Source organism: Mauremys mutica, chromosome 20, assembly GCF_020497125.1.
Source record: "Mauremys mutica isolate MM-2020 ecotype Southern chromosome 20, ASM2049712v1, whole genome shotgun sequence".
NCBI lineage: Eukaryota > Metazoa > Chordata > Testudines > Geoemydidae > Mauremys > Mauremys mutica.
Genome location: NC_059091.1, coordinates 4,335,008 through 4,361,762, shown reverse-complemented (window position 1 = coordinate 4,361,762; position 26,755 = coordinate 4,335,008). Strand labels below are relative to the sequence as shown.

The 26,755-nt window shown below is 66.8% G+C and overlaps 1 protein-coding gene across 1 annotated transcript; it reads right to left on the bottom strand.

Moving 5' to 3' along the window:
- Positions 1 to 1,169: 1,169 nt before the first annotated feature.
- Positions 1,170 to 21,809, bottom strand: KIF5A (kinesin family member 5A). Its single transcript, XM_044995698.1, has 29 exons — positions 21,614 to 21,809; positions 18,456 to 18,543; positions 18,186 to 18,259; positions 17,910 to 18,014; positions 17,462 to 17,510; positions 17,139 to 17,194; positions 16,639 to 16,726; positions 16,271 to 16,395; positions 15,899 to 16,003; positions 15,164 to 15,312; positions 13,568 to 13,716; positions 12,936 to 13,111; positions 12,508 to 12,576; positions 12,185 to 12,391; positions 11,943 to 12,089; positions 11,484 to 11,672; positions 11,098 to 11,215; positions 10,942 to 11,009; positions 10,364 to 10,473; positions 10,116 to 10,217; positions 9,886 to 9,946; positions 9,722 to 9,793; positions 9,185 to 9,289; positions 5,119 to 5,335; positions 4,767 to 4,908; positions 4,344 to 4,426; positions 3,967 to 3,994; positions 3,604 to 3,693; positions 1,170 to 2,756 (listed from the first exon to the last, which is right to left on the bottom strand). Exons 1-28 carry the CDS (start codon positions 21,740 to 21,742, stop codon positions 3,615 to 3,617), a joined length of 3,090 nt encoding a protein of 1,029 aa, XP_044851633.1. The 5' UTR covers positions 21,743 to 21,809; the 3' UTR covers positions 1,170 to 2,756; positions 3,604 to 3,614.
- Positions 21,810 to 26,755: the final 4,946 nt, after the last annotated feature.

Below are 26,755 nucleotides of genomic sequence, written 5' to 3'. Positions count from 1 at the left end.
TAATCATTCTTGTTGCTCTTCTCTGGACCCTCTCCAATTTCTCCACATCTTTCTTGAAATGTGGTGCCCAGAACTGGACACAATACTCCAGCTGAGGCCTGACCAGCGCAGAGTAGAGGTCCTCTTGTGCCCCAAGAGGGGGGGAAGGTTCAGCCTTCAGGGTTAGCAGGTGTTGGGCCCACAAGCCACCTGTATGTGTGTGTGTCACAAGGGCACAACCCCTCCTGAGACCTGGCCTGAGAGCTCCCACGTATTAGATGGGAGCTGAGGCAGGTCACATACCCCCAGCTGGGCTGGATCAGAGCCAAGAGATGCCTGATCTCATTCCCGCTCCATTCCTGACACCCAGCACAGCATCATGTCCCAAGGGGCAGCCCCCCAGCCACCACCCAGTCACCACATCTCTGGCCTCAGTTTCCCCTTCATCTCTCCTCTGCGGCAAACTGGGCTTGGGGTTCTCTTGGGCACATCTACCCCCGTGCACAGCCACGGCCCTGTGTGGGGATCAGAACCCAGAGCTCAGAGATGATTCCGTGGGCAGGCACACGTGGGCTGTGGGTTGGCATCACTCCCATGGCAAGTGGCACAAAATTGGCAGGAGGGGTTGTGCTCAGAGCCAGGCTAACGGCTCTTCTACCACACAAGGGTTGCTCCTGCCTGGGAGGCTGCAGCTGGCTCTGGGGTTCTTTGATGTACAAAGCGAAATAGCTGTAAAGTGCGGGCTGGGAGGGGCCAGGCTCAGGGCCAGTCGAGGGGCAGGAGGTCAGTTCTGTCCTAGCTTTGGCCTGCCAAGGGTTGGCTTTTCTGGCCACCAGGTTTCTTCCCTCCCACCCACCCACCCACCCTACCGCCTTCAGGAGAAAGCTTTCATGCCCAACCCGAGGATGTGTGTGAGGGGAGAGATGTTACATTTCCCTATTCTTCAATCCTCAAAAGTCCCCTGCCCAGCTAGCTCCCACCTCGCAGGTCAAGGCAGGATAACAGGCCCATGGGCTGGCAAAGGTTATTCCCAGCCCCGTCCCATGGAGGAGCCCCCGTTGTGGACCATGCCGCTGTGCAAGGTGCTGCACAAACCTGAGACTGAAGGACGTTGCCTGCCCACTGGAGTTTCTTGCCCCTGTCCCGTGCCCGCTGCTCCCCCGCAGTCCCCAGACACCAGGGCGCTCGCTCATTCTCATCTCTTTATTGATTTTCTTAAATAAACACTTTTTACTCCAACATGCAACATTTTGGTGTGATGTGAGCAGAGGGGGAGCGGGCGGGGCCTGCGTGTTCCCGCCTCGCAGGAGTGGGGCAGAGTGACCCCGACGTTGGGCCGAGGGTCCCCCCGGCCTGCTCTGCTCTGGGCGTAGCGGCCGGGGCGACGGGAGAAGGGGGGGGGAGGGGACACACACACACAAGCTAGAGGCGGCCGCCTGCCGGCCCAGGAAAAAAAGACACCGAGGTGGGTTTAGCAGCTTCGGTTTGTCCAGAACAGCACCGGGCAGAACGCCCGGCCCCTGTAGGCTAAGCTGTATAATGGCCATCGAGGAGGAGGGGCAAAGCCCCCAGGCAGATTTCACAGCCGTGGCAGCGTCCCCCCCATTTTCTAGCATAGCGCCTCTGCCCCCAAAGCCCCCCCACCTGCGAGCTCTGAGGGGAGCCCACCTTGATCTGGAAGGCACCCAGAGGAGACGATCGGGGCGCGCACACCCCGGGATCAGTAGCCTGGGCAGCGAGGCTAAGGAGGAGACGGGTTCCCGGAGCAGGAAGGGGCCCAGCACCATGGGGGTAGGACTCCTCCTGGGGGCAGGATGCAGAGTGCAGCCCCGAGCGCCAGCACAGGTACCTCTGCCCTGCGCAGGAGCCACCCCCCTCTGGGCACGAGAGCTGAGCCGGCCGCCCTGCGGTTGTGCTGGGGACCCGGGCTCGCCGGGGGTTAGTCTGACGCTGGGCGAGGCCGGGACTCAGCCTGGGGCGAGCAGCCGTCTCCCCAGCACGGCTACGGGTGCAAGGGCCGGCCGGCCACTCGGCAGCCGCTGCAGCCCCAAGTCCGGATGCCAGGCTGGGCCGGGGCAGTGCTGGCAGCTGGGCGAGCTTGGGGGGGATGGGGACAGAGGGAAGAGCCTGAGGCACTGACCTGGATGCGCTGCGGGGCCCCTTCCATCCCAGCGGGACGGCAGGCTGGGAACCAGGGGGCCGCTCACCCCTTGAGATGAGAGAGCAGGTTCCCAGGGCCTGGCCAGGCGGCCCTGCTGCTGGTTACGCGTAGGGCGCCCCTCTGCCTCAGGGGGAAGGGCAGCGCCCGGGGGTGCCACGGGCTCTGGGAGCCCAGGGCTGGACGGCGGCTGAGGGGATGTGGGGTGAAATGGCTAATACCCCCCTCTCTGCGGGGTGCAGAGGGGCTTGTCCCGGGGGGGCTGGGTTCGATGCCGGACATTCCTCGTGGTGTCTGCTTAAGGCATTTTAAAATCAAGGTGGGTCGGGCCGAGCCGGAGGTGCCACCGCGCTGGCTCCTTGGCCGAGCCCGGCCGGAGCGCCAGCCCCAGGCAGGCCGGATCCGGGCCGGACGGGCAAGCTATGACACCAAGGAGCTTGCAAGGACAGAGAGAGAGCGAGACAGCAAGTGCAGCAGCTGGGGAACGACACAGGAGACGAGAGAGCAGGACAGGCAGACGCGCGGACGGACGGAGGGACGGACAGACGGGGGTTAGTAGAGAGGCCCCGGGAAGCCAGAGAGCAGCATGCTGAGCAGAGGCCTCCAGCCCAGTTAGAAACTACAAGAGAAGAGGGGAGGGGGTGAGATCTCAGGCTGCCCCAGACAGCAGGGACCTGCCACAGGCTGAGCGTTGTTCACCCGTCAGCGCTGTGCCAGGCAGGGGTCCTGCCCACCAGCTAACGGGGTGCTGGGGAAGGCCGGCTTGACCTGGGGGCAGGAGGAGGAGGGGCAACCCCCCAGCAGTTTTCATGGTAGGACCCCCAGGGCGACACACAATGGGGGAGGGTTAGTGCGAGAGACAGGAGGGGAAGGCACCCAAGGGTGCAGGCACGATATCGGGGGGCTGGCGGGGCAGTGCCACCATGGCACTGGGGGGCTGTGGGAAGGTGGCGCACGCGATACTGAAAGGCTTTGGGGGGCAGCGACAGCGCTACGGCAGGGGGTGGGGGCCAGGTGCAATGGGGGGGTTCCCCTGGGAGGATGCAGACAGCAAGGAATCCCTAATGGGGGTAGGGGCAGAGGCCAGTGGGGCAGGGCAGTACCCAGCGGGGGGGCGGGGGCAGGAGCAGAGGCCCGTGGGACAGTACCTGGCAGGGTGGGGCAGGGCGGTACCCAGCATGGCGGGGGAGGGGCAGAGGCCCATGGGGCAGTACCCAACCGGGCGGGGGATGCAGGGACAGAGGCCCGCAGGGTGGGGCGGTACCTGGCAGGGCGGGGGATGCAGGGCCGGGCAGTACCCAGCCGGGCGGGGGGTGCAGGGACAGAGGCCCGTGGGGCAGTACCCGGCCGGGTGGGGGGTGCAGGGCCGGGCGGTGCCTGGCCGGGCGGGGGGTGCGGGGCCGGGCGGTACCCGGCAGGGCGGGAGGGGCGGGTCCGAGCGGTACCCGGCAGGGCGGGGCACTCACCAGCTGCGCTATTAGCTGGCTGCTGTCTCCTGGTGAAGGGGGAACAGCTTGGCTTGTTCATCAGCCTGGCAGCTGCAGGGCAGCTCACTTCTGCGGGCAGAGAGGGGGCTTAGCTCTGCCCCCAGCTGTGCCCCGGGAGGCCCCTTCCCTCCCCCCCCCCGTGCCAACCCCCTCCCCAGGCCAGGGCCCGGCTGCTCCAACCCCGGGGCAGACGGCCTGAACCCAGGGCTGTCTGGGGTGTGGACGATGCCCTCCCTGGGATGCCCCTTCGCTGGGGGATGCCCGGTTCCAACCTCGCCCTGTGGGTTGCTGGCCACTCCCTGAGCCAGGCCCCAGCCCCCCCGCGGGGGCCCCCGGCCTCACCTGTTATCGTTGATGTCTGTGGCGTTCCCTGCAGCCCGGCAGACATGGAAAGGAAAGTGCAGCGTCAGGGGGAGGCCCGGCCCCCCCATCATCCTGGCAGCCAGCCCCATAGAGGGGTCCCCTGAGGGTAGGGGCCCTGGGATGTTCTCCCAGGATGGGCCCTGGCTATCAGGGGATCTCTGATGGGCTGCAGGTTCTGGTCCCCAGCAGATGGCCACCTCCGGCCCCGTCCCTCCCCAGCCTCAGCCACCCACTCCCCAGCAGCAGCCTCCGCCCAGCCGCTCCGCCCAGCTGAAGCCGACGCATCCAAAGGCTCCAAGCTCCCGTCTCCCCCCCCCCAGTGCCCCCCACCCCCACGCAGGCTGGGCCCCTCTCACCATTATCCACACTCAGCTTCTGGTAGGGGGCCAGGGGGCCGCTGGAGGAGCCTGTGCCGCTGCTGGACGAGGAGTTGGCAAAACTGAGCAAGGGGAGACCCAGACAGACGGAGCCGTCAGAACCGCAGCACGGACAGCCGCTCGTGGGGGGCCACGGCCCAGGGACCGGCAGCCCTGGGCCCCACACGCCAGGGGTGACAAATGGGGGATCCCTGCCCCAAGGGCTGGTAGTGCCCACCCCCGCTATGGGTTGGGATCCATGCCAGGCTCACAGCCTGACTCCTCTGTAACCGGCACCCGACAGGGCAGCTGGTCGGGCTGAGGCCAGGCTACGGGCCCCAGAGGGCAGGGTAGACCTGCGGGAGGGGGTGGGCAGATGCGTGGCAGCCCCCCCGTCGGGGGTTCCCCGTCCCCAGCACTCACTAGGCATCTGGGGCGGAGCCCTGCCCGTAGGCCGCCTGGTAGTTCTGGAAGAGGCTGTTGGTGTAGCTGACGCAGTCGGAGTTGCGGGCGCCGTAGGGGTTGGTGGGCGAGGCCGGGTAGTGCCCCGGCCGCACCGGCTTGGCTGAAAGGAAGAAACCGCCATTGAATCACGGCCCCTGGGCCCCTGGGACCCCCCAGTGCAGATGGGGCATTGAGACAGGCCCCCAGAGAACCGGGGGGGGGGTTATGCCATGCTGGCTCGAGGGTCTGGCAGTGCCCTGAGAAGGCCAATGCCCTGCCCCCATCTGCACGGACCCCACTGAGCCCGGGGGGGGGGGGGGGGGGGGCTCACCGATCTGCGCCGAGTGGGCCCGCTTGGAGGAGTTCTTGTAGCGCACGGCCTCCTTGATGCGGTCGACCTCCTGCTGGTAGCGTCGCTTGTCCTTCATGGCCCCCTCCTTGGCCTCCCTCAGTGCACCCTCCAGGGCCTTAACTCTCTCAGCCGTAGCCCGAAGCCGCTTCTCCAGCTTAGGAAGCTCACAGCGCAGATCTGCATTGTCACGAACCAGCTGGGGGCGCCGGAGAGACAAGGGGGTGTCGGCGGAGGCGAGACAAGAGCCCCCCCGGAGTCCTTCCCCCCCCCACACCCGAGGAAGCAGCCAGCTCCCACCCCACCCTATGCAGGGAGCCACGGCACATCTCGCCTCGTCTCCTGCCCCTCCGCCCCAGGGAAAGGACCCAGCACCCCCCAGAAGCAGGCTAAGGGGTCACCTGCCCTGGGGGGAGACCCCCACCCCATCAGTTTGGGGCTGGGGGGTTTGCAGCCCCTCTCACTCCATCTCTGGGATGTGCTCATGCACCCCCTGCTCCTAGCTCTGAAGCCCCCTAAGCTCTCCGCCTCAGCGGCCTCCTGAGGCAGGCAGTTCCACAGATCAATTCATCCCCGTGCTCCGTCACTTGCACCGGGGAGCGATGGGGAACCGGGATTCCCACGCAGAGGGCAGCTGACAGAGCGGTGGTGGGAGCTGTGACCGGTGGCTCTAGGGAGGGGGCCTTGCAGAGGGCCGGGGTCTCCAGCAACCTGCCCTCCTTCTCTCGGCCCTGCTAGCGTGTTGAGGTCGGGACCCCTTTGGCAAGGGGGGCAGCATGGGGAAGGGCATGGGGGTCATGCCCCCTGTCTAGGGGCATGGGCCGCCTCCCCATTGGCGCTCTCTCTCCTGTGCCCATGGAGACTTGGCCAAATTCATGCCCCTTTCCTTGCCCCCGCCATGTGGAGCCAGACTCGAGGCTGCATGGCGCAGGGCACACATTGGCTGAAAGGCTGGAGGGCCGCGGGGCAGCCGCGGGGCCCACAGGGAGGTGGGGGCCAGGTACCTACCGTCTCCAGGCCGACCCCCCCGCCCCCCAGCTCCGCCAGGCACAAGCCCCCAGCAGGCCGTGCCGCCAGGCGTGTGGCATGCAGGCGGCAGCGGTGGCGGGAGAGCAGAAGCCGAGCGCGTGGCAGAGGGGAGCGTGGAAGCGGGAGGCAAGCTGCAGCAGGGTGGAGAGGGACAGTCGCCGTCTGGCACAGCCGCCGCGGGCGAGGGGCGGGCAGGAAAGTGTTTGAGATCACGCCGCAGAGAACATAAGAGCGGCCATACGGGGTCAGAGCAAAGGTCCATCCAGCCCAGTGTCCTGTCTGCCGACAGCGGCCAATGCCGGGTGCCCCAGAGGGAATGAACAGATCAGGGAATCATCACGTGATCCATCCCCTGTCGCCCATTCCCAGCTTCCGGCAAACAGAGGCTAGGGACACCTTCCCTGCTCAGCCTGGCTAATAGCCACTGATGGACCTGTCCTCTATGAGCTTATCGAGTTCTTTATTGATCCCTGTTATAGTCTTGGTCTTCACAACATCCTGTGGCAAGGAGTTCCACAGGTTGACTGGGTGTTATGTGAAGAAATACGTCCTTTTGTCTGTTTTAAACCTGCAGCCTATTAATTTTATTTGGGGACCCCTACTTCTTGTGTTTATGAGAAGGAGTAAATTACACTTCCTTATCTACTTTCTCCACACCAGTCATGATTTTATAGACCTCTATCATATCCCCCCCTCAGCCGTCTCTTTTCCAAGCTGAAAAGTCCCAGTCTTATTAATCTCTCCTCATACAGAAGCCGTTCCAGACCCCTAGTCATTTTTGTTGCCCTTTTCTGAACCTTTTCCAATTCCAATATATCTTTTTTTGAGATGGAGCAACCACATCTGCACGCAGCATTCAAGATGTGGGCGTTACCATGGATTTATAGAGAGGCCACATGATATTTTCTGTCTGATTATCTGTCCCTTTCTTAACGATTCCCAACATTCTGTTCGCTTTGTTGACCTGCCGCTGCACCTGGAGTGGATGTTTTCAGAGAACAATCCACAGCGACTCTTTCTTGAATGGTAACAGCTAATTGAGATCGCGTCATTTCAGATGTAGAGTCGGGATGATGTTTTCCAATGTGCGTTACTTTGCATTTATCAACATTGAATTTCATCCTCCATTTTGTTGCCCAGTCACCCCGTTTTGCGAGATCCTTTTGTAGCCCTTCGCAGTCTGCCCGGGACTTAACTATCCTGAGTAGTTTTGTATCAGCTGCAAGTTTTCCCACCTCCGTGTCTACTCCTTTTTCCAGCTCAGTTATGAATCTGTTGAATAGGACGGGGCCCGGAACAGACCCCTGGCAGACACGACTATTTACCTCGTGAGGGCCCAGCCCGGCCTGCCTGAGGGGTGCCCATAGGGAGGAGGCACAGACCCTCCCTATCCTGCATGGCCCATCCCGGGTGCTGCCCCTGCCCCCTGGGGAACAGGGAGAAAGGGGCACTCAGGGCTGCTGCCAGGGGAGGGAAAGTGCCCAGGCGCCTGGCAGGCCCTGTCCCTGGCACGGAGAGACTGTCCCGACTGCGGCCGGGGAAGGGGAGGTTTTCAGGAGGGAGGGAGGTGCCACGTCTGAACCCTCGGGTGAGCTCTGCAAACATTTCCTGCCCGGCCCAGCCCTGCCTGCCCGGCGAGGGAGCAGGCGGGTGGGGGGGGGTACGGTACCTTGGAGACCCAGAGATCCAGCTAGGGAGAGGCAGCGAAAGGGGACACAGAGCAGTGACTCAACACAGCGCGGCACCTGGGGGCAGCTCCCGCACCCCATCTGCCTCCCACGGGCCCCGGGTGCCCAGCAGCAGCGGGCAGGAGACTGGGGCGGGCTCCATGGGCAGGGCCAGCTTATGCTCAGCCTGGGCCAGTGGCTGCACCCCCTCCCCCATGGCGCTGTGCTACCCCCCCCCCCACACCCGGGACTCAGCCCCTCGGGGGCACAGGGGACCAGGAAGGTGCCCCCTGCTGTGCGGCAGCAGCCTGACACCCTCTCCGCCATGACGGGGAGATATGCCCCCTCCCCCAGTGCAGGGACGCGGGGGACGGGACGCCAAGGCACCACGGGAGGGGGAGCTGGAGAGATATCGAGAATGGATGGAGACGGGCACATGTCAGGGCTGGGGGGGAGAGGAGGGGGCTAGGCAGAGCCAGACGGGGTGTGGGGGAGGGAGAGGCCTAGGCGGGGGCTGACAGGGATGGGAGTCAAGGCAGAGCTGGGGGGGGAAAACACGGCCAAAGCCCACATTCGTGCTCCCCGCTCTGGGAGCTGGGCATGCACTTCCCAGGATCCGCTCCCATGCACCCCAGTGCCAGCCCGCCCAGACAGCCCCCCTGCCCCCCACCACCGGGAAGGGGGCCTCTCATAGGGGAGCCAGGCGGGGAGCGTTGCCTGATCTCCCCGGCGGGGCGCCCCCTCCGGGAGCAGCTCCTCCACCCCAGAGTGCATGACAGGTGGTGATGAGTCTGGCGTTCTCAGCCCAGGCGCCGCGGTGATGGTCGCTCTAAGGCCCCAGGGTGGGGGGTGCCCCAGAAGAGGTGGCTGCAGACGGCACTAGCCGGGGTCAGACCCAGCCAGGGGCTGGTGGGGTCAGGGCACTGGCAGCACTGTTTGGGGCGGGGGGGCGGGGGGGGAATGGACTGGGGGGGTCAGCCCAAGCTGGGCAGCAGGGGAGGGCGGCTCAGGATGGGCATGGAGGTTCGTGAGCAGTGCACAACACACATGGATCAGAAAATAAAAACAGACGATGCCAACGGGGAGGTGGGGTCCTGTGACCTCCCTCCAGCCCCCCAATGGGCCTGCCCGGTGCCAGGCAGTGGCACAGAGATTGTACCCCCAGGGCAGGGGGCATGTCCCCTGCCAGTCTGCACAGCCCACTCGGTGCCCTCGGGCACCCCGCTCACGGCGAGTACCCCCCACCCCAGCCAGGTCCAGCTGAGCCCTCCCCACCCCTCCACGCTGGCTTCGTTCCAGCCCCCACTCCTGCGCCAGCTGCCCCCCAACCCAGGCGCTTGGCCCCCCCCTACCTGTTTGTGAACCTTTGTAAGCTGCTCCAGGTTGTTCTCAAGAAAGGAAATCTTCTGCTTCTGAGAATGGGCCCCCCCACTGTCCTCGGGTTCCATCTCTGCGCTCTGGGGGGCACAGGGAGGGGGGCACCGGGGTGAAGCATGGACACATGGTGAAGCTGGCAGGGGGGAGTTCGTGGGGGGGGGGGCTGGCACCAGCTCAGCGGGGCACAGGACTGGGGAAGCCAGGACTGGCACCGGCCCAGGAAGGTTGGGGCAGGGCTGTGGATGGGGGTCCTGGCACAGGCTTGGGGGACAGAGGCAGGGCAGGACTGGGGCCGGGGGGCCCGGCACCGGCTCGGGGGACAGAGGCAGGGCAGGACTGGGGCCGGGGGGCCTGGCACCGGCTCGGGGGACAGAGGCAGGGCAGGACTGGGGCCGGGGGGCCCGGCACCGGCTCGGGGGGCAGAGGCGGGGCAGGACCGGGGCCGGGGGGCCTGGCACCGGCTCGGGGGGCATGGCCGGGGGCAGGGCTCAGCCAGGCTGGACTCCACTCACTTTCTTGACTCGAGTCGTGACGTCTTGAACAAAAAGCTTGCGCAGGTTGTGGAGGGTCTGGAGTTCCCGGGCCTGGGGCAGAGACAGACAGACGGAGCTGAGGTCAGGGCAGGTTTCGCCCCTCACCCCCGCCCCCCCGCTTTGGGGAGCTCCCCAATACTTACGACAGTCTCTTCCAGCCCCTTGAGATCCTGCTTCGACTGCTCGTGGCGCTCGTACAGAAATCTGGGGGAGGGCAGAGGAGACGGGGGTCAGGCCCCACATTCCCCCCTGGGGTTGGAGCCGGTCCTGGGACTAGGGGGGCTGAATGGGCTGCACATGGGCTGGAATCTCAGCCCCGGGACTGGGGGGAGGGGGGCTGCAGCAAGGTGTGTCGGGGGGGGGGGGGCCTCACGTCAGCTCCTGCAGTTTGATGGTTTTCTCCTGCTCCTCGTTCTTGAGTTTCTCGTAGTCGGCCCGGAGCTGCTCCAGCTCCAGCTGCAGCTTCTGGTTCAGGCTGCGGCGGGACAGAGACAGGCGCAGTCAGGGCTGGGGGGCTCAGGGCACCATCCGGCCCCCCCTTGATCCTGAGCCCCTGCCCCATCCGGGACCCCCCCCCGCTCCCCCTGCAGGGTGTCTGGAGGCCGGGGGGGGGTCACTCACTCCTTCAGCTCGTCGATGACCTTCTGCTTCTCGTTGATCTCGTCACGCAGCCGGGCCAGCTGCTTGTGGTGGGCTTCCCGGTGCCCCTCCAGCTGCAGCTCCAGGGCCCTCTGCGCCACAAGGGCCACGGTTAGAGACGGACCCCGCCGGGGGCCCCACATCCCCCCAACCCACCCCCGGGGGCCCCAGACCACCCCACCGGGCTCCCCACATCCCCCTCCGCCAGGCCCCCCATCCTGCCCTTGGGGCCCCATATCCCCCACACCGGGCCCCCCGTCCCCACCCTGCCTGGGGGTCCTAGACTGCCTAGCCAAGCTCGCTGCCCCCACCCCGCCGAACAGGCCCTAGATTTCCCCCCACTGGGCTCCCCATCCCCCCCCCCATCCTAGGGCCCCAGATTCCTCACCGCCCTGCCCCCCCTCCAATATTCTGCTCCTCTGGTGAGTGGGGAAGGGTGAGGGGCAAACGCAGGTGGGGGGAAGAGAGCCCGTCCCCGGCACAGAGACCCCTGCCATCCCCCCAGCAGAGGGCACAGAGCCTCCCCCCAGAGAGCTCCGGCTCTGCCCGCCCCCACACACCTTGACCTCGTCAGCGTCCTGGATCAGATCCTGCTCCTGGTCCTTCCGGGCTGCCTCGTGCACGGTCTCTGCAGGGCCAGCAGCAGAGGGTTAGGGGGACCCCGGCACCCCGCCCCACAGCCCCCAGCCCAGGAGGGGCAGGACCCCCACACCCACCTTGGGCCTGCAGCTTGGCCAGCTCCTCGCTCAGCGAGTCGTACGACTCCTCCAGGTGCCGCTTCTTCAGCTCCACGCTGTGCATGTACTCGCTCAGCGACCGGATCTTGGCCTCGTGCTGCGGGGAGGGGGGGCTGAGCTTGCGGGCAGCCCCACGGCCCCGGCCCCATTGAATCTGCCCTCAGCCCCATCCCACCCGGCCCTGACCCCCCATCCCCATCCCATCCGGCCCCCCATCCCCATCCCACCCAGCCCCAACCCCACGGCCCCATCACATCCGTCCTCAGCCCCACCCCCATTGCCATCACACCCAGCCCCAAACCCAGGAGCCAGCCCACAGCTCCTACCCACCCCCATTCTGCCGTCCCGCGGCTCCCGCCCCTCACCTGGGAGATGAGCAGCTGGCAGGCGGCCAGCTCCCGGCCCGTCACGGCCATCTTCCGCTGGCACTCGACCTGCAGCGCCTCCAGCTGGCGGCAGCGCTTCACCACCCCCTTCACCTCCGCCTTGATCTTGCTGATGTAGAGCCGGGCGACCGTGAACTCCTCCTCGATGGCCCCGCTGATCTCCACCGGCTGGGGGGGGCAGGGAGCTGAGAGCCGCCCCCCTTCCCCCACCCCACTGAGAGCCGCCCCCCGTCCCCATCCCCACCCCGGCCCCCTTCCCCACCCCGATCCCCCTCCCTTCCCCTTCCCCCACCCCACCGAGAGCCGCCCCGTCCATCCCCCCTTCTCCCACCCAGTTCATCCCCCACCCCGCTGAGAGCCGCCCTCTGCCCCCTCCTCCATTCGCCTCCCTCCCTCCCACCCCACCCCACCCCCTCCCTGCCCCCCGCCCCCTCTCACCAGCTTGATCTCCCCGTTGCCCACGATGACGCTGAATTCGCTCAGGTCCTTCATGAGCCCGTTGAGCACCTCGGCCACGCGCTTGCGCTGGCGGGCGCCGAACTCCTGCAGCCGCTGCAGCTCCGTCTCTAGGGCCAGCAGGGTGCTCTGGGGGGGGGAGGGGGGAGCGGCTCAGGGCCCAGCCTGGGTTAGCCCCGGATCAGCCCCCCCCCCTCAGCCCCCCTCCGGCGCCGCCCGCTCACCACTTTCTGGGAGAGCTCGTCCACCAGCAGCTGGTTCTGCTGCCCCTTCTCCTCCGCCTCCTGCGCCTTCTGGTCGTAGTTGAGCGCCAGCTCCTCCAGCGCCTGCAGCACCTCGCGCACCTCCTCCTTGGCCGAGTCGTTCTCCGCCTGCAGCCGGCCCAGCTCCCGCTGCACCTTCTCGTTGTCCCCACGCGTCGACACCAGCAGCTGGGGGGGGGGGGGCACAGCCGGTCAGGCAGGGAGCCCCAGGCAAGCGCCCCCGCCAGGAGAAGAGGGGGCTCCCCTGGGGTCCAGCCCCCTCCCGGGACCCCCTGGCCTCTCACCTCCTCCTGCTCCAGCATCTGCTGCGAGAGCTTCTCCATCAGCTGGCTCTGCTGGTTGATCTCGTCGTCCTGTGGGGGGGGGGGAAAGGGATGGGAGGAGGGTCAGAACCATCCGCCCCATGGGCACCCCCCGATCTGCTGCGCGGCACCCCTGGGCTCAGAGGACAGAGCTGGGGCTGGAAACATGGAGGTGTCAGGCAGGGGGGCTCTCTGGCCTGTACTGGCTGGCAGGTTTGGGGTGGAGGTCTTGGTAAGCCTGAAGTGGGAGCCCGGGGCGGGGCACAGTGCACCCAGAGGTCTGTGTGTCCCCTCACATCTCCTGGGGCTGCAGGAATGGAGGGGGCTGGCCACAGTAATGGGGAGCAATGGGACGGGGAGCGGGCACTGGGGGGGCAGCGGGCACTGGGGGGGGCAGCACCCTGGCTGACCTTGTCGTCCAGCTGCTTGTACAGTTTGCGGATCTCCTCCTCGTACTTGTGCCGTTCCTCCTCGGAGATGCGGATGACGATGGACGAGGCGTTGTCGTTGACGGGCGTCTCGTCACAGGTGTCGGGCGCTGGCTTCTCCTCCTCGCTCAGCTGCTCCGTCTCCGGCACATTCTCCCCTGGGGAGGGTACGGGGGGGCAGGGTAACCCCCTGAAGCCAAAACAGGGACAACAGGGACCACTCCACCGGCCCCCAGGGATGGCCAGAAACTCAGCCCTGGAGAGCGAAGCTTTCTCCCCACAGGACAGGGTCAGCTCCCCTCCCCACCCGGATGCCTGGGTCCCCCGGCCCGGCCTCACCGTTCCTCCAGCAGCAGGGTCAGCTCCCCTCCCCACCCGGATGCCTGGGTCCCCCGGCCCGGCCTCACCGTTCCTCCAGCAGCAGGGTCAGCTCCCCCTCCCCACCCGGATGCCTGGGTCCCCCGGCCTGGCCTCACCGTTCCTCCAGCAGCAGGGGCCGCTCCCCCTCCCCACCCGGATGCCTGGGTCCCCCGGCCCGGCCTCACCATTCCTCCAGCAGCAGGGTCAGCTCCCCCTCCCCACCCGGATGCCTGGGTCCCCCGGCCCGGCCTCACCGTTCCTCCAGCGGCTCAGCTCAGCCTCCAGCTTCCCGATCGTCTCCTTCAGCGTCTTGTTCTTCTCCTTCTCCTTCTCATACTTCTTCTTCCACTGCTCGGCCGTCAGCTCCAGGTTCACCGACGCCGTGTTCTTGATGGTCTTGGCCCTGGAGGGGAGGCGGGGGGCGGAGGCCCCTTTCACATGGGGCCCACGAACCAGCCCACCCCCCAGCCCTGCCCCAGAGCCCCCCGGGGAGTCGATCCCCAAGCCGCAATGATCTCTCCAGCTGGGGTTTCCCCTGAACTCCTCCTAGCACCCCCTCTGGTTCTCCCCCCACGGCTCTGCCCACCCCCTGGATCCGGGACTCCGCAACATGGGGAACCAAGCGACCCCAGACCAGCCCTCAGCCTCTCCCGGCTCCTGCCCTGGCAGCTCCTGAGAGGATTTAGGGCCACTCCAGGCTCCCTTCCAGGTCGGGGGTGACTGTGACCGGCTGCGGGGGGGTGGGGGTGGGAATCCAGCCTGCTGCTCCCGGCCCCTCCCCAGGGGGATTCACAGTGCCAGAGCCCAGCACACACAGGAGGGTGGGGGAATTGCACCAGGGGTAGCGGGTGGGCAGCGGGTGGCCCCTCAGGGAGGGGGCCTGCGGGCCCAGCGAGCAGGGAGACCCCCCCAGGGTAGCAGATGGGCGCCGGCTGGCACCAGAGGGAGCGGGGACCCCCGGGGTAGCAGACGGGCGCCGGCTGGCACCAGAGGGAGGGGGACCCCCAGGGTAGCAGACGGGCGCCGGCTGGCACCAGAGGGAGGGGGACCCCCGGGGTAGCAGACGGGCGCCGGCTGGCACCAGAGGGAGGGGGACCCCCGGGGTAGCAGACGGGCGCCGGCTGGCACCAGAGGGAGCGGGGACCCCCGGGGTAGCAGACGGGCACCAGCTGGCACCAGAGGGAGGGGGACCCCCGGGGTAGCAGACGGGCGCCGGCTGGCACCAGAGGGAGCGGGGACCCCCGGGGTAGCAGACAGGCGCCGGCTGGCACCAGAGGGAGGGGGACCCCCAGGGTAGCAGACGGGCACCAGCTGGCACCAGAGGGAGGGGGACCCCCGGGGTAGCAGACGGGCGCCGGCTGGCACCAGAGGGAGCGGGGACCCCCGGGGTAGCAGACAGGCGCCGGCTGGCACCAGAGGGAGGGGGACCCCCAGGGTAGCAGACGGGCACCAGCTGGCACCAGAGGGAGGGGGACCCCAGGGGTAGCAGACGGGCGCCGGCTGGCACCAGAGGGAGGGGGACCCCCGGGGTAGCAGACGGGCGCCGGCTGGCACCAGAGGGAGCGGGGACCCCCGGGGTAGCAGACGGGCGCCGGCTGGCACCAGAGGGAGGGGGACCCCCAGGGTAGCAGACGGGCACCGGCTGGCACCAGAGGGAGGGGGACCCCCAGGGTAGCAGACGGGCACCGGCTGGCACCAGAGGGAGGGGGACCCCCAGGGTAGCAGATGGGCACCGGCTGGCACCAGAGGGAGGGGGACCCCCGGGGTAGCAGACGGGCACCGGCTGGCACCAGAGGGAGAGGGACCCCCGGGGTAGCAGACGGGCAGCGCCACGGGCACTGTTCCGGTACCGTTGGCCGAACATGAGGGTGGACTTGGTCTCGGCGTCGTTGTAGCTGCAGGGCGAGCAGCAGATGAACATGGTGGTGCGGCAGTTCCCGCCCAGCGAGTCCTGCAGGATCCGCGTCATCTTGCTGTCCCGATAGGGCACGTAGCTCTTCTGCAAGGGGCGCGGGCGGGGAGTTAGGGGGGCGCTGGGACGAAGCGGGAAGGGTCTGTAACTGGTTTCTGACCCCGGTGGGCGCTCCCTGTGGCCGGGGGACTCGCCAGCCTGCAGAGGGCAAGGCGGGCTCGTGGAGCCCACAGCCGAGCATGTGGGCCACCAGCGGCCGGCAGGGCCTGGGCGGGTCTCCCCCGGCGGGCACAGCCAGGGCGCTCTCAGGCTGCGAGCAGGTGGGAGTGAGTCGCCCCTGACACCCTGGGTCCCCCCGGAACATCGTGGGGGCACCTCGGGGCAGGTGGGAGGCAGGAGGGGCACAGAGGGGAGGTTATGGGAGGGGTGTCCTGGAAGGGGAGGGGCACCCTGGGGCACAGAGGGGCTGGTGGGGGTGGGACGGGTGCCCTATGGGGGAGGGATGCCCAGGGCAGAGGAGGTAGCCAGGCTCAGGTCCCCCAGAGGAGGTGAGGAGAAGGGGGAGGAGCCTGTCAGGGTTGGAGGAGAGGGAGACCCCGAACTCCAGCTCTGGGGTGGGGGGCAGGGGGATCCCACCCACCCCCAGGAGCCCGGGCGGGGGGGAGTCTCTCACCGTCCCCTCAGCCAGGGCCGAGATGACGTTGCCCAGGGCAGACAGCGACTTGTTGATGTTCTTGGCCTCGTCCAGCACGGCCCCTTCGGCCCCCGTCTTGCTGACCTGCCGGCAGAGCGGGGCTCGGTTACTGGGGTGGGGGGGGGACTCCCAACCCACTGCCGGGCGTTGCCCTCCCAGAGGGGTCTCGGCTGCAGTGATGAGCCAGGAGCCCCGTGGGAGCAGGGCCTTCTCCCCCGGGACCCAGGCGTCCGGGCAGAGATCCCAAAGCAGGGTGGGGCGGTGCCTCTGGAGGACCCGTGGAGGGGGGGGTCCCAGCCCTGCCCACCCCCGGACACTCTGCCTGCCCCCTCTCCCCCCGGTCCCTGGCACCTTCTCGCTGCCAGCCAGGTCCACCAGGTAGAGTTTTCCACTGAGCTTCTGCTCCGTCTCCATGTTCTCCTGCTTGATGTTGATGAGGAAGATGCTGTGGCTCCGGGAGCTGTGCTCGTTCATGTCTGGGGGGGGGAGACGCAGGGGTGGGAGGCCTGCTGGCACCAGCCCCCCCCCCGGGCACAGAGCCCCCACCCTGGGCACCGTGTGCCATTGCCCAGCCCCGAGTCAGCAGGGCCCCAGCTCCCCTCCGCTCGCCCAGCCCCGCCACTCCCCAGTCCTGGGGGCCAGGGCTGATGGTGACCCCAGGCCAGGGCCTGGCCCCAGGGCACCTGCCCACCCCCCAAGCTGGTGCCCCAGCTGCTCACTGGTGACAGCCACGTGGCGGTTGGATTTGCCCTCGTCGATCACGTCCAGGATCTCCTCTGGGCTGGAGACAAAGCGCTCGGTGCAGCCCTGCGGGGGGGACGGGGGGGGGTCAGCCTCAGGGGTGGGGGGGGGTCCTTACCCCTCCACCCCCACAGCCTCCCTCAGGGTGGCCCTCCCCGAAAGCCTCACACAGGGGGGCCGTCAACCCCCCCAGTCCTCCACCCCCACAGCTTCACATGGGGGGCTCCTCACCCCCCACCGCCACGACGCCCCCCCCCACGGCCCCTCCTCTGGCCCCCATCTCACACTGGGGGCTCCTCACCCTACCCCACAGCCCCCACAGGGGTCCTCCGCTCTGCTCCCCACAGCTCCCCGCCCCCACTCCCCCTCATGCAGCAGGTGATTCTCTTCCAACCCTCTGGGTGCTGCCCAGGTCCCCTTCCCCACCCCTCCACAGCCCCCCCCCACTTCCCCACACGAGGGGACCCCTCCCCCTCACCTTGACGTAGGGAACCCGGTTCTTGTCCTCATGCACCGACAGGTTGGTCTTGGTCACTGGAGAAAGAAAAGACTGAGCTGGAATGGTGGGGGGGAGGGCCCAGGGGTGGGGGGCAGCGGGGGCTGGGGGATCAGGGAGGGGCCCTTGGAGGTGGGAGGCAGCAGGGGCTGGGGATCACACAGGGCCCCCAATAGCACCCCCTGGCCTGCTCCCCCAGCTCAGCCACTCAGGAAGCAGAAATAGCAGCCCCCTCTGCACCCCCCGACCCCCTCGGTGACCCCATCTGTGCCCCCCTCCCCCACTCTCCTGGGGGCATCACTCACCATCCAGCAGGTCCCGGATTTTGTCCAGGTAAATTTCAAAGTAAGAAACCTGGGAAAGAGCGAGATGGATCCACGTGAGCACAGACGGGGGGGGGGGAGGGGGGAGCTGAGCCCATAGGGACCCCCAGGATCACCCCCTGCAGCTCCCTCAGGCCCCCATAAACCTCCCCATCCTCTTCCACTCCAGAGATCCCCAGTGCTGCCCCCCACCCCAATCTGAGACCCTCTTCAAATCCCCCCAGTCTCCCATCAGCACCAATCCCGGAGGCCCCCCTGCCCACGGCTCTGACTCCAGAGGCCCCCCCATGGCGCCGATCCCGACTCCCACCCCAGAGCCCCCCTGAACCTCCTCCCCTACAGCTCCCACCCCAGAGCCCCCCGGACCCCATCCTCCACAGCTCCCACCCCAGCGCCCCACCCAGCCCTGACCCCAGAGGCCCCCCCTGACCTTGATGTGGAACTCCAGGTTCTCATCCATGGCGTAGATGTGGTTGAAGATGTCGCGGGCGATGCGCGGGATGATGCCCATCAGCTGGGGGTCGTGCAGCTTCCCCTGGGGGCAAGGGGGGGGTCAGCCGTGGGGCCCAGTCTCCCTGGGGAGGGGGCCCACCTCCAGAACCCTCCCTCCCGGCAGCTTTTAGGGGCGGCCAAGGGGCTAACTGAGCCCCCACCCCCACCCCAGCACCTCGCCCCGGGGGGCATCACCCTGCCCCGCCTGTCTCACCTCCATGGTGTGGGTCTTCCCAGACGACGTCTGCCCGTAGGCGAAGATGGTGCCATTGTACCCGGCCAGCACATCTACAAGAGACGGGGGTAAGCAAGGGCCCCTGCCCCCACACTCCCCTCCCCTTCCCCCCGCACCCACCCCATCCTCACTCCCACTGCCCCCCAGCCCCTCCTCACCCTGCACCGCCCCCTGCAGCCTGGATCTGCCCCCCCCATCCTCCCCACACTGCTAAACTCCAGTCTCTCCCCCCGCCCCGCCCCTGCTCACCCTTGACGATCTGCATGGCGCAGGCATGGTACACCTGCTCCTGGGTGGTGTTGGGTGGGAAGACGCGGTCGAAGACGTAGGGCTTGCCCTGGGGGGAAGCAAATGGGGTGGGTCAGTCCCCAGGCAGAGACCCCCACCCCCTCCCGGAGGGTTCAGCCCCCAGGCCCCCAGGCCGAGCCCACCCCCCGGCACTGAGGGGGTGAGACTGGTGCCAACACACAGAGATAGAGCATCCCCCCTCCCCCCCCCCCAGCAGCTGCTTCTCCCACTGCCAGGCCCAGCAGGGAGGCTTGTTTCCTGGCCTGCTGCCCCCGGCCTGTGCCCACCGCTGGGGGCTGGGGGCTCCCGCCAGGCTGGGAGCACCAGAGTCAGGGTGTCCTGCCAGAGCAGAACATGGGGGGAGGGGTCACAGCCAGGATCTCAGGGATGCCCCCCCCCCGGTAAAGCCCCTGGGTGCTGGGGGGGAATGAAGCTCCAGACCCAGAAGCAGGAATGGGGCGTGGGACGGTGGCTCGACACCCCCTGGGGGGGAGAGCACCTGCCCCCCATCCAACCCCCCCCAGCCCCAGCCCATTACCCGGAGCCAAGACAGCCCCCCCCTGCAGCATTGTTAACCGGGGGGGAGGGGGCTGGCAGGGCGCCAGCTGGGAGAGGGCTGGGGGGTTGGCAACATTCAATAGGAATGAGCTCCCCCCTCCCAGGCCGAAGGGACCCCCCTACAAGTACCATGTGGGGAGGGGGGGTGAGACAGCATGGGGAGGTGTCTTGGCCTCCTGAGTGAGGCCTGTGCCCACCCCCACCCCGGTCCGCATGGGACACACAGGCCTCAGACAGGCTCCGGTCCATCTCCCCCACTGGAGGAGGAGGCAGCAGGCCAGGCAGGCGCCGGGAGCTGTCCAGGTGCTGGAGACGCCCCAGCCCAGGCCCAGCTGTGCCAAGACAGGACGGCAGCTCCCCACACGGCGTGGGGGGCAGGGCTGGGATGCCCGTGTGGGGGGGGTTGGGGACCCAAGAGCCAGGGGACTGACCGACCTCTTGGAGGGGCCAGATCCCACCCCCAGTTCAAGAGAGACACGGGCCATTATTGATCCAGGAGCCAGGCACAGAGCTGGGTAGGTGCCGTGCCTGCTGCCCCCCCAGCTCTGCCGGTGCCCCTCACTCCCGACCCGCAGCCCCTCTTAGCCCAGCCCTGGGCTCCCCTGCCCATGCCCCTTTCTCCCGCAGTCTGGCTCACTCCAGGGCAGAGATGCCAACGAAGCCAAGCCCAGAGGGGAAGCGGTGACGTGCCTGAACGGGAAACTTGGCCAAGGCCCAGCAAACTCATCCCACTTGTGCCCTTGGAACGCCACACAGACAGGGCCGAGCCGTACCCGCCCCCACCGAGGAGCCCTCCCCAACACCCAGTCTAGCCCGCGGCCCCGCTCCCCCGTCACTCAGGCCTCCAGGAGCCCGCCCCCCCAACCCCCCCTGCTTGGCTAAGAAACCCCTTGTGCCAGCGGTGCCACCCAGCGGTGCCCCGCAGGCGGCCTCCCTGAACCGCTCCGCCTTGCCTCAACCTCCCTCCCCCACCGCAGGCCCCATGCAAACCCCCGGGGGCCCTAAGCCCGGTGGGAGCCTGCGACCCCGCAGTGAGCGGGGGGAGGGGGGATTCGGGACCAGCTGCGGGACCAGCTGCTGCAGGGCGGGCACCAATCAAGCTCGTTAATCCAGGAGCCGCGGCCTAATCCCTACCCAGAGAGCTTCCCCTCCCCAGCTGCCAGCACGGCCCCCGCCGAGGGGACTCCGTGGGCTCCGGTGGGTTCCCCACCGCCCCCCTGCCCCCGCCATTCCCCAGCCTCAGACGGGAAGGAGAGCAGGCGATGGGGGGAGGGGAATGACCGTCCTGTTGTTGTCTGGAGCCGGGCACAATGGAGGGGAGGCGCTGCGGGGCTGACAGAGCCACAGGGCCGGCGGGTGGCATCGCTGCTGGGCGCGTGGACAGACAGGAAAGGGCCTTTATGCCGGGAGGAGAAAAGTGCGGGCGCCTGCCTTCGCTCGGCACAGACGCCCCCCAGCTCCGGCCAGACAGCGGGGTGGGGGTGGGGGGTGAAAGGGCCAGACTGGGGGATGCAGGCTATGGGAGGCAGCGTGGTCTAGTGGCTAGAGCACTCAACTGGGCTGCAGGACAGCTGGCCTCTAACCCCAGCTCTGCCCCTGCCCTTGGGTTCCCCTCCCCTGCTCGGTGACTCAGTTTCCCTTTCAACCTCTTGTCTACTTAGCCTGGGAGCTCTGGGAGGCAGGGACTGTCTCTCACTCTGTCCCTGCAGCGCCCGGTCTGACGGGGGCAGGCCCCTGATCACGGTCAGGGTCTGCCCCAGTGCGACGGGGGCGGGGGGGGGCCCCATCTCAGCTGGAGCGTCTGTAACACCCATCCCAATACCAGACCCTGCTAGGCACGACCCTCACTCTTGGCTAGACCAAGGGGCTGATTTTGACAACCCCACCCCGGGGCCCGGGGCCCTGCTCTGCCCTCGCCCGGCCTACGGAGGCCGGGATCCCGGGCTCCCCGACCACCCAGCCAGGCGGGCAGCCGCGGACAGAGCGCGGCAGGGGCGTGGACACCTTGAAGTAAACAACCTGCACCCCCCGCACGACCTGCACCATTGGCCCCCCCTCGCCCCGGCTCTGCCAGCCCCGCAGGGGCACCGGGGCTGCAGGCCTGTCCCCGAGCAGGGTGGGGCTTTCACCTTTCACCCTCGCAAGGTCGCTAGGGAGAGACAGACGGACAGAAGGGGGGGGATGAGGCTGCTGGAGGGGCTGGATGCAAGGGGGGTTGTCCCCATCCGGGGGGGGGGTGGTGGAAGCCAGCGATTCCTATTTTCTATGGGTCACACACCAGTAGCCAAATCCCCAGCCCTGCTGGCCACACCCAGTTGCCTCCGCTGGGATGGAGGATCCGCAATACACCCCCCCCACACCGCCACCTGCCACCCCCTCCCCGACAGCCGCAGAGTTCGGGCTGACAGAGCTTTGGGGGGGCTGGGGGGACCCCCCACAACTCCCCAGCTCTTTGTGCGCTGGGCACGGGGGCCCCCTTCCCCCCGCCCGGGGCCGATGCCGCAGCGGGGGGAGGGAAGTTGGGAGTGGGGGGGGCGCACCGGCGGGGGGGGGGGACTTACCCCGAGGATGACGCTGTCGTCCCCTTGGAAGAGGGGGATGAATTTGTCCCCTCGCAGGATCTCCGCCTGGTTCAGGGGCCGGAATCGGCACAGCACCTTGATGCTGCATTCGGTGCTGGGCTCGGCCATGCTGGGCGCTGGGCTGGGGGGCGCAGGGCCGTGGGGCGCTGGGCTGGCACTGGGGGGGCCGTGGGGTGCTGGGGGGCACTGGGGAGGCGCTGGGCCGAGGGGTGCTGGGCTGGCACTGGGGGGGGCGCTGGGCCGAGGGGCGCTGGGCTGGCACTGGGGGGGCCGAGGGGCGCTGGGCTGGCACTGGGGGGGCGCAGGGCTGTGGGGCGCTGGGCTGGCACTGGAGGGGCCGTGGGGCGCTGGGCTGGCACTGGAGGGGCCGTGGGGCGCTGGGCTGGCACTGGAGGGGCGCAGGGCCGTGGGGCGCTGGGCTGGCACTGGGGGGGGGCGCTGGGGATCCTGCTCGGTCTCTGCCTGCTGCGCGAGGCGGGTGCTGGGGGGCAGCTGCTGGAGACGCTCCCGCTGGTCCGGCCTCGCCTCGCCCGTGTGAGCCGCGCCGGGTCCGGGTCCCGCTCCTGCGCCAGCCCCGGCGCCCGCCGCAAGCACCGGGCTGGGCTTAGCCGCGGCGCCAGCCCTTAAGGTGGAGCGGCCCGGATCGCTTAAGGTGGCAGGGCCCGGCTGGGAGCCAGAGGCCGGGGGAGGGGTCTCTGGAGCCAGGCCCGCGCCCCCTGCCCTGGCCCCAGGCTCCCGCCCGCCTCCGTCCCTTTGTTCCCGCTCCCGACCCCAGACCGCTGGGTCCTGAAGGCCAGGCTGAGGAAATGCCGCCCTGCCCCCAGCCCGCTTTACGGGGGGGTCTTGGGCGCTGAGACTGGCAACCTGCTGGGGCAACCAGCACCGGACCCATGGTGGGGAGGGAGAAAGTAGAGGGCGAGTGAATCACCCATGGGCACCCAGTGAACCCAGGAGTCCTGGATCCCAGAGCCCCTCCCAGAGGTGGGGAGAGAACCCAGGAGTCCTGGCTCCCAGCCCCCTGCTCTGACCGCTGGACCCCACTCCCCTCCCAGAGCTGGGGAGAGAACCCAGGAGTCCTGGCTCCCCAGCCCCCTGCTCTGACCGCTGGACCCCACTCCCCTCCCAGAGCTGGGGAGAGAACCCAGGAGTCCTGGCTCCCAGCCCCCTGCTCTGACCGCTGGATCCCACTCCCCTCCCAGAGCTGGGGAGAGAACCCAGGAGTCCTGGCTCCCAGCCCCCTGCTCTGACCGCTGGATCCCACTCCCCTCCCAGAGCTGGGGAGAGAACCCAGGAGTCCTGGCTCCCAGCCCCCTGCTCTGACCGCTGGATCCCACTCCCCTCCCAGAGCTGGGGAGAGAACCCAGGAGTCCTGACTCTAACCAGCAGACCCACCCTCCCTTGATCCCAAGGTGTCCCAGCACTGGGAGGATGGGGGGGCTGAGCTCAAGAGGGGGGCCTGGGACCGAGAGTCATGCAGGAGCCCAACCTTCCTCCCTCCCACACTCGGCCTGGAGGCCGCTTAGCTGGGCAGAAGCTGCACATGTCAGACGGGGACCGGGCACGAGGGAACCAAGCAGCCCTGGCGGGGTCCCTGGGCACCCACAGGCCCACAGCCAGCCCTTCCTCTCTGCTCCTGGCCTTGGGCACCAGGGCAACCCGGCGAGTGCCAAGGGAGGCCGTCAGCGGGTCCCACCATCCGGAGGTGCTTGAGCCAGCTGGAAGTTCCCTGGCTCAGGGCAGGGGTCGCCGGGAGGCATTCTCCAGACTGGGCTGTCCAGGAGCTCAGATGATCGAATGGTCCCTTCCGGCCTTAAACGCTCAATGAGCCCCGAGAATCCCCCTCTGGGCCAGCTGATGCCGCCGGGCAGCGGTTGACTTTGCTGGAGCTGTGCCAAGGACCTGGCATGCGGACTCCCCCCTCCCTTGCTTAGCTGCTGCTTTAAGGGAGACAAAGGGCGAAGGAAGCCAAATTCCAGGGCTGAAGCCTGAGGCCGGCCGGATACAGACACAGCTCCAAGAGCAGCCTCAGCTTTCGGGGCTTCACTTCAGCCAGCTCTGGGCCTTCTCAGTGGGGCTGATCATGCTGCGTCCTTGTTAGCACCGGGCAGAAAAGGGGCTGAGGGCCTTGGAAAAACCTGGGGCCTCGTGTACGTGTGTGTGTGGACATGCATGTATGTGTGCGGGCATGTGTGTACACGTGTGGGTGTGCGTGTCTGCATGTTTGTGCACACACATGTGTATTTGTGTGTGCACCCGTGTGTCTGTGTGCATGTGTGTGTCCATGTGTGCCAGTCACGTGTCCGTGTGTGCATGCGTCTCTGTGTACACCTGTGTCCGTGTGTGCATTCATGTGTCGGTGTGTACATTCACGTGTCCATGTGTGCCTGCGTGTCTCTGTGTGCATGTGTCTGTGTGTGGTTTCACATGTCCATGTGCATCCCTGTTTCTGTGTCCATGTGTGTCCATGTGTGCGCTCATTTATCTGTGTGAGCATGCATGTCTCTGTGTACGTGTGTTTCCGTGTGTGCATGCATGTCTGTGTGTACATTAATGTGTCTGTGTCGGCATGTGTGTCTCTGTGTACACATGTGTAAGCTCAGATGAGCTACAGTTCTTTGGGGGAGTTCAGAGAGGAGCAGTAAGGACGATCGGGGGCTGGAGGGGTTCGTTTATGGGCAGGGGTCAGAGGAGAGGAATGCGTGTAACTTGGCCAGCTGACAGATAAAGGGGCACATTAGGAAGGAGGGATGGTCCGGTGGGTCAGGAGACCTGAATTCAGGGCCCTGCTTCAGCACAGACTCCCTGAGCAAGTCGGGTAGCCATGCCATGCCTCAGTTTCCCCATCTGTACAATGGGGATAATAGTCCTGCCCTGCCTCTCAGGGGCATGTGGATTAAACTCAGATACCGTGGGAAGGAGGACAATGTACTTTCCCTAAACCAGGCACAGGACAATCCCCCAGGGGGCCAAGGAAGCATGGAGGGCGCCCAAGAGATCATCTTTAAGAATAAAGGGGCAAAATTAAGACAGGGAACCTTTGCCCCCTGGCAGACCAAGGGAAAGGCATTAGGAGAACTCATAGTTCTTTGTCTTCAAAACGAAACACCTCTGAGCCAGTCAGCAAAGGGTGTCGCCAGCCTGTGGGATATGGAGACCCAGCGAGCCGAGCTGCTGCATCCTTTTACTGGAAGCCGGGTGGGGAAGCTGCAGGAATCCGAGTCATGCTGAAACCTGAGGAACCAGCAGCTACAATACGGGGCAGGCCCTGAGCCAGAGCCAGTGGAGCTGAGCCGGATGCTGCGTTTGGGTACAGGCTTGGCTTCGGGGGGGGGGGGAGGGGTCACCCAATGGATCTGCCACTTACAGGCCCCCCCGGGGGTCTGGGTTTGAGTCTGCAGGGTCTGTGACATGCAGGAGGCCTGAAGATGCTGAGTCACTTTCATGGCAGTTTGTCAGCAACATGGGGGCAGGAAGGAAGTCAGGGGTGCGGATGGGAATCAATCCGCAAAAAGGCAGGAAAGCTTAGGGTGACCGGCTGTCCCAATTGTATAGGGACAGTCCCGAATTTTGGGTCTTTTTCTTATATAGGCTCCTATTACCCCCCCCCCCCACCCCGCATCCCAATTTTTCACACTTGCTGTCTGGTCACCCTAGCGAGAGCTGGGCTTTGCATTGCAACCTCTACGGCGAAACGCAGCTGTGGGAGGACCCACGGGGGATCGATCGTGTAGGGAGCTGGTGGCCTGAACTCCCAATTCTAGCAGTTTCTGCACTTCACCTCAGAGCTTTGTCTTGGTACAGTCCAGTTCCCGCTGCCCCCATCCCAGGCCCCGCTGACTGGTGGAGAGAGAGGGGACCAGGTGGTTCTTTGTTTGCTTTCTAATATTGCAAGGCACTCGGCCCCCCTGCTGCGCCCCCCCCCCCCGCCCTCCCGGGGGTACAGTGCAAAAAACCTGGAGTGAAGAGGCAGGGACTGGAAGATGAGATTTGGGATCAGAAGGAACCAGCTGGCAAAGCCTTCCCTTCTGCTACAAAAGCAACCAATGAAATAACCCCCACCCGCCTTGTGGAAGAGGGAAGGGTACCGAGCAAAGGGGAGCGCAGACACCACAATGATTAATGGGTCCCAGGATTGATAGATGAGACGGGGGAGGTATGGGACAGACAGATTTGGGGTGGAGAGATGAGATAGGATTTGCCCTGGGACTGGCAGCAAGAGCTCGGTGTCCGAAGAGGCAGAGCCCCGAGAAGCCCAGTTGCAATCAGTGGGACGCAGAGTACGGCAGAGAATGGGGTGCTGAGACCCAGGGCGGGTACAATCCAGAGTGGTTGCTATACCCAGCCCAGGCAGGCCTCTCCAAAGGGCCCAGTTCGAAGGCAGGCTCAGCCCCGTCTCCTCCATCCAGGTCCAGCAGCAGCAGCTGGCAGCTTGGCGCAATGACCAGGCCGGGAGATGGTGCCACTGGCTACAGGGTCAGTTTGGTGTAACAGGGTTTGGGATGTTTTTCTGGGGGAGGAAGGCGAGAACGGGGCCTTTGCAGGCACCCCGGTGCCACAGCTGCTATTGCACGGGGGGCATCCCAATAAAGCTCCAATGGGGGTGGTGCTGAGCCCCACTTTCACGGTGGTTCCCAGGATGTGAATACAGCAGCATTTTCCCCAGGTCCTGACAGCCTCCCTAGTCCCAATCTCCCCCCCGCACTGCCGCCCCCTCCTCAGATCCACCCCATGGCTCTTCTCCAGCCAGCCTGGCACAACCCCGGCCCATGCCAATCACAGACCCCTCCTGCCCACCCCACAATCCTTTACCAACCCCCTTTCCTACACTCTCCAGCCCCGCACCAACTTCCCTCCCTCTGCGCCTCATGGCCACCATCCCCACACAGTCAAACTTTCTTTCCTAGCCCCACCTAATGCCCCTAAACCTTCTCCCCACTCCAACACCCCGATCCCAAATACTGCACCTGTTACAGACCCCTTCCCCCAATCCACCCTACACTATATACCCCCACCCCTCACCGCCACCCTCCACCCAAACATACCTGCATCCCCAACCCACGTGGCCCACACCCCCCTCTCCAGCCCCACACCAGCCCCATGGACCCCCCCTCCAGCCCCACA

Excerpts from the sequence above, each read along its gene's own strand:
- KIF5A (XM_044995698.1), bottom strand. The coding sequence starts at position 21,742 with ATGGCCGAGCCCAGCACCGAATGCAGCATCAAGGTGCTGTGCCGATTC. Across the intron at positions 18,544-21,613 it reads ACGACAGCGTCATCCTCGGG|GGCAAGCCCTACGTCTTCGA; the intron begins GTAAGTCCCCCC and ends GCTTCCCCCCAG. Across the intron at positions 17,511-17,909 it reads ACCTGGAGTTCCACATCAAG|GTTTCTTACTTTGAAATTTA; the intron begins GTCAGGGGGGGC and ends GCTCTTTCCCAG.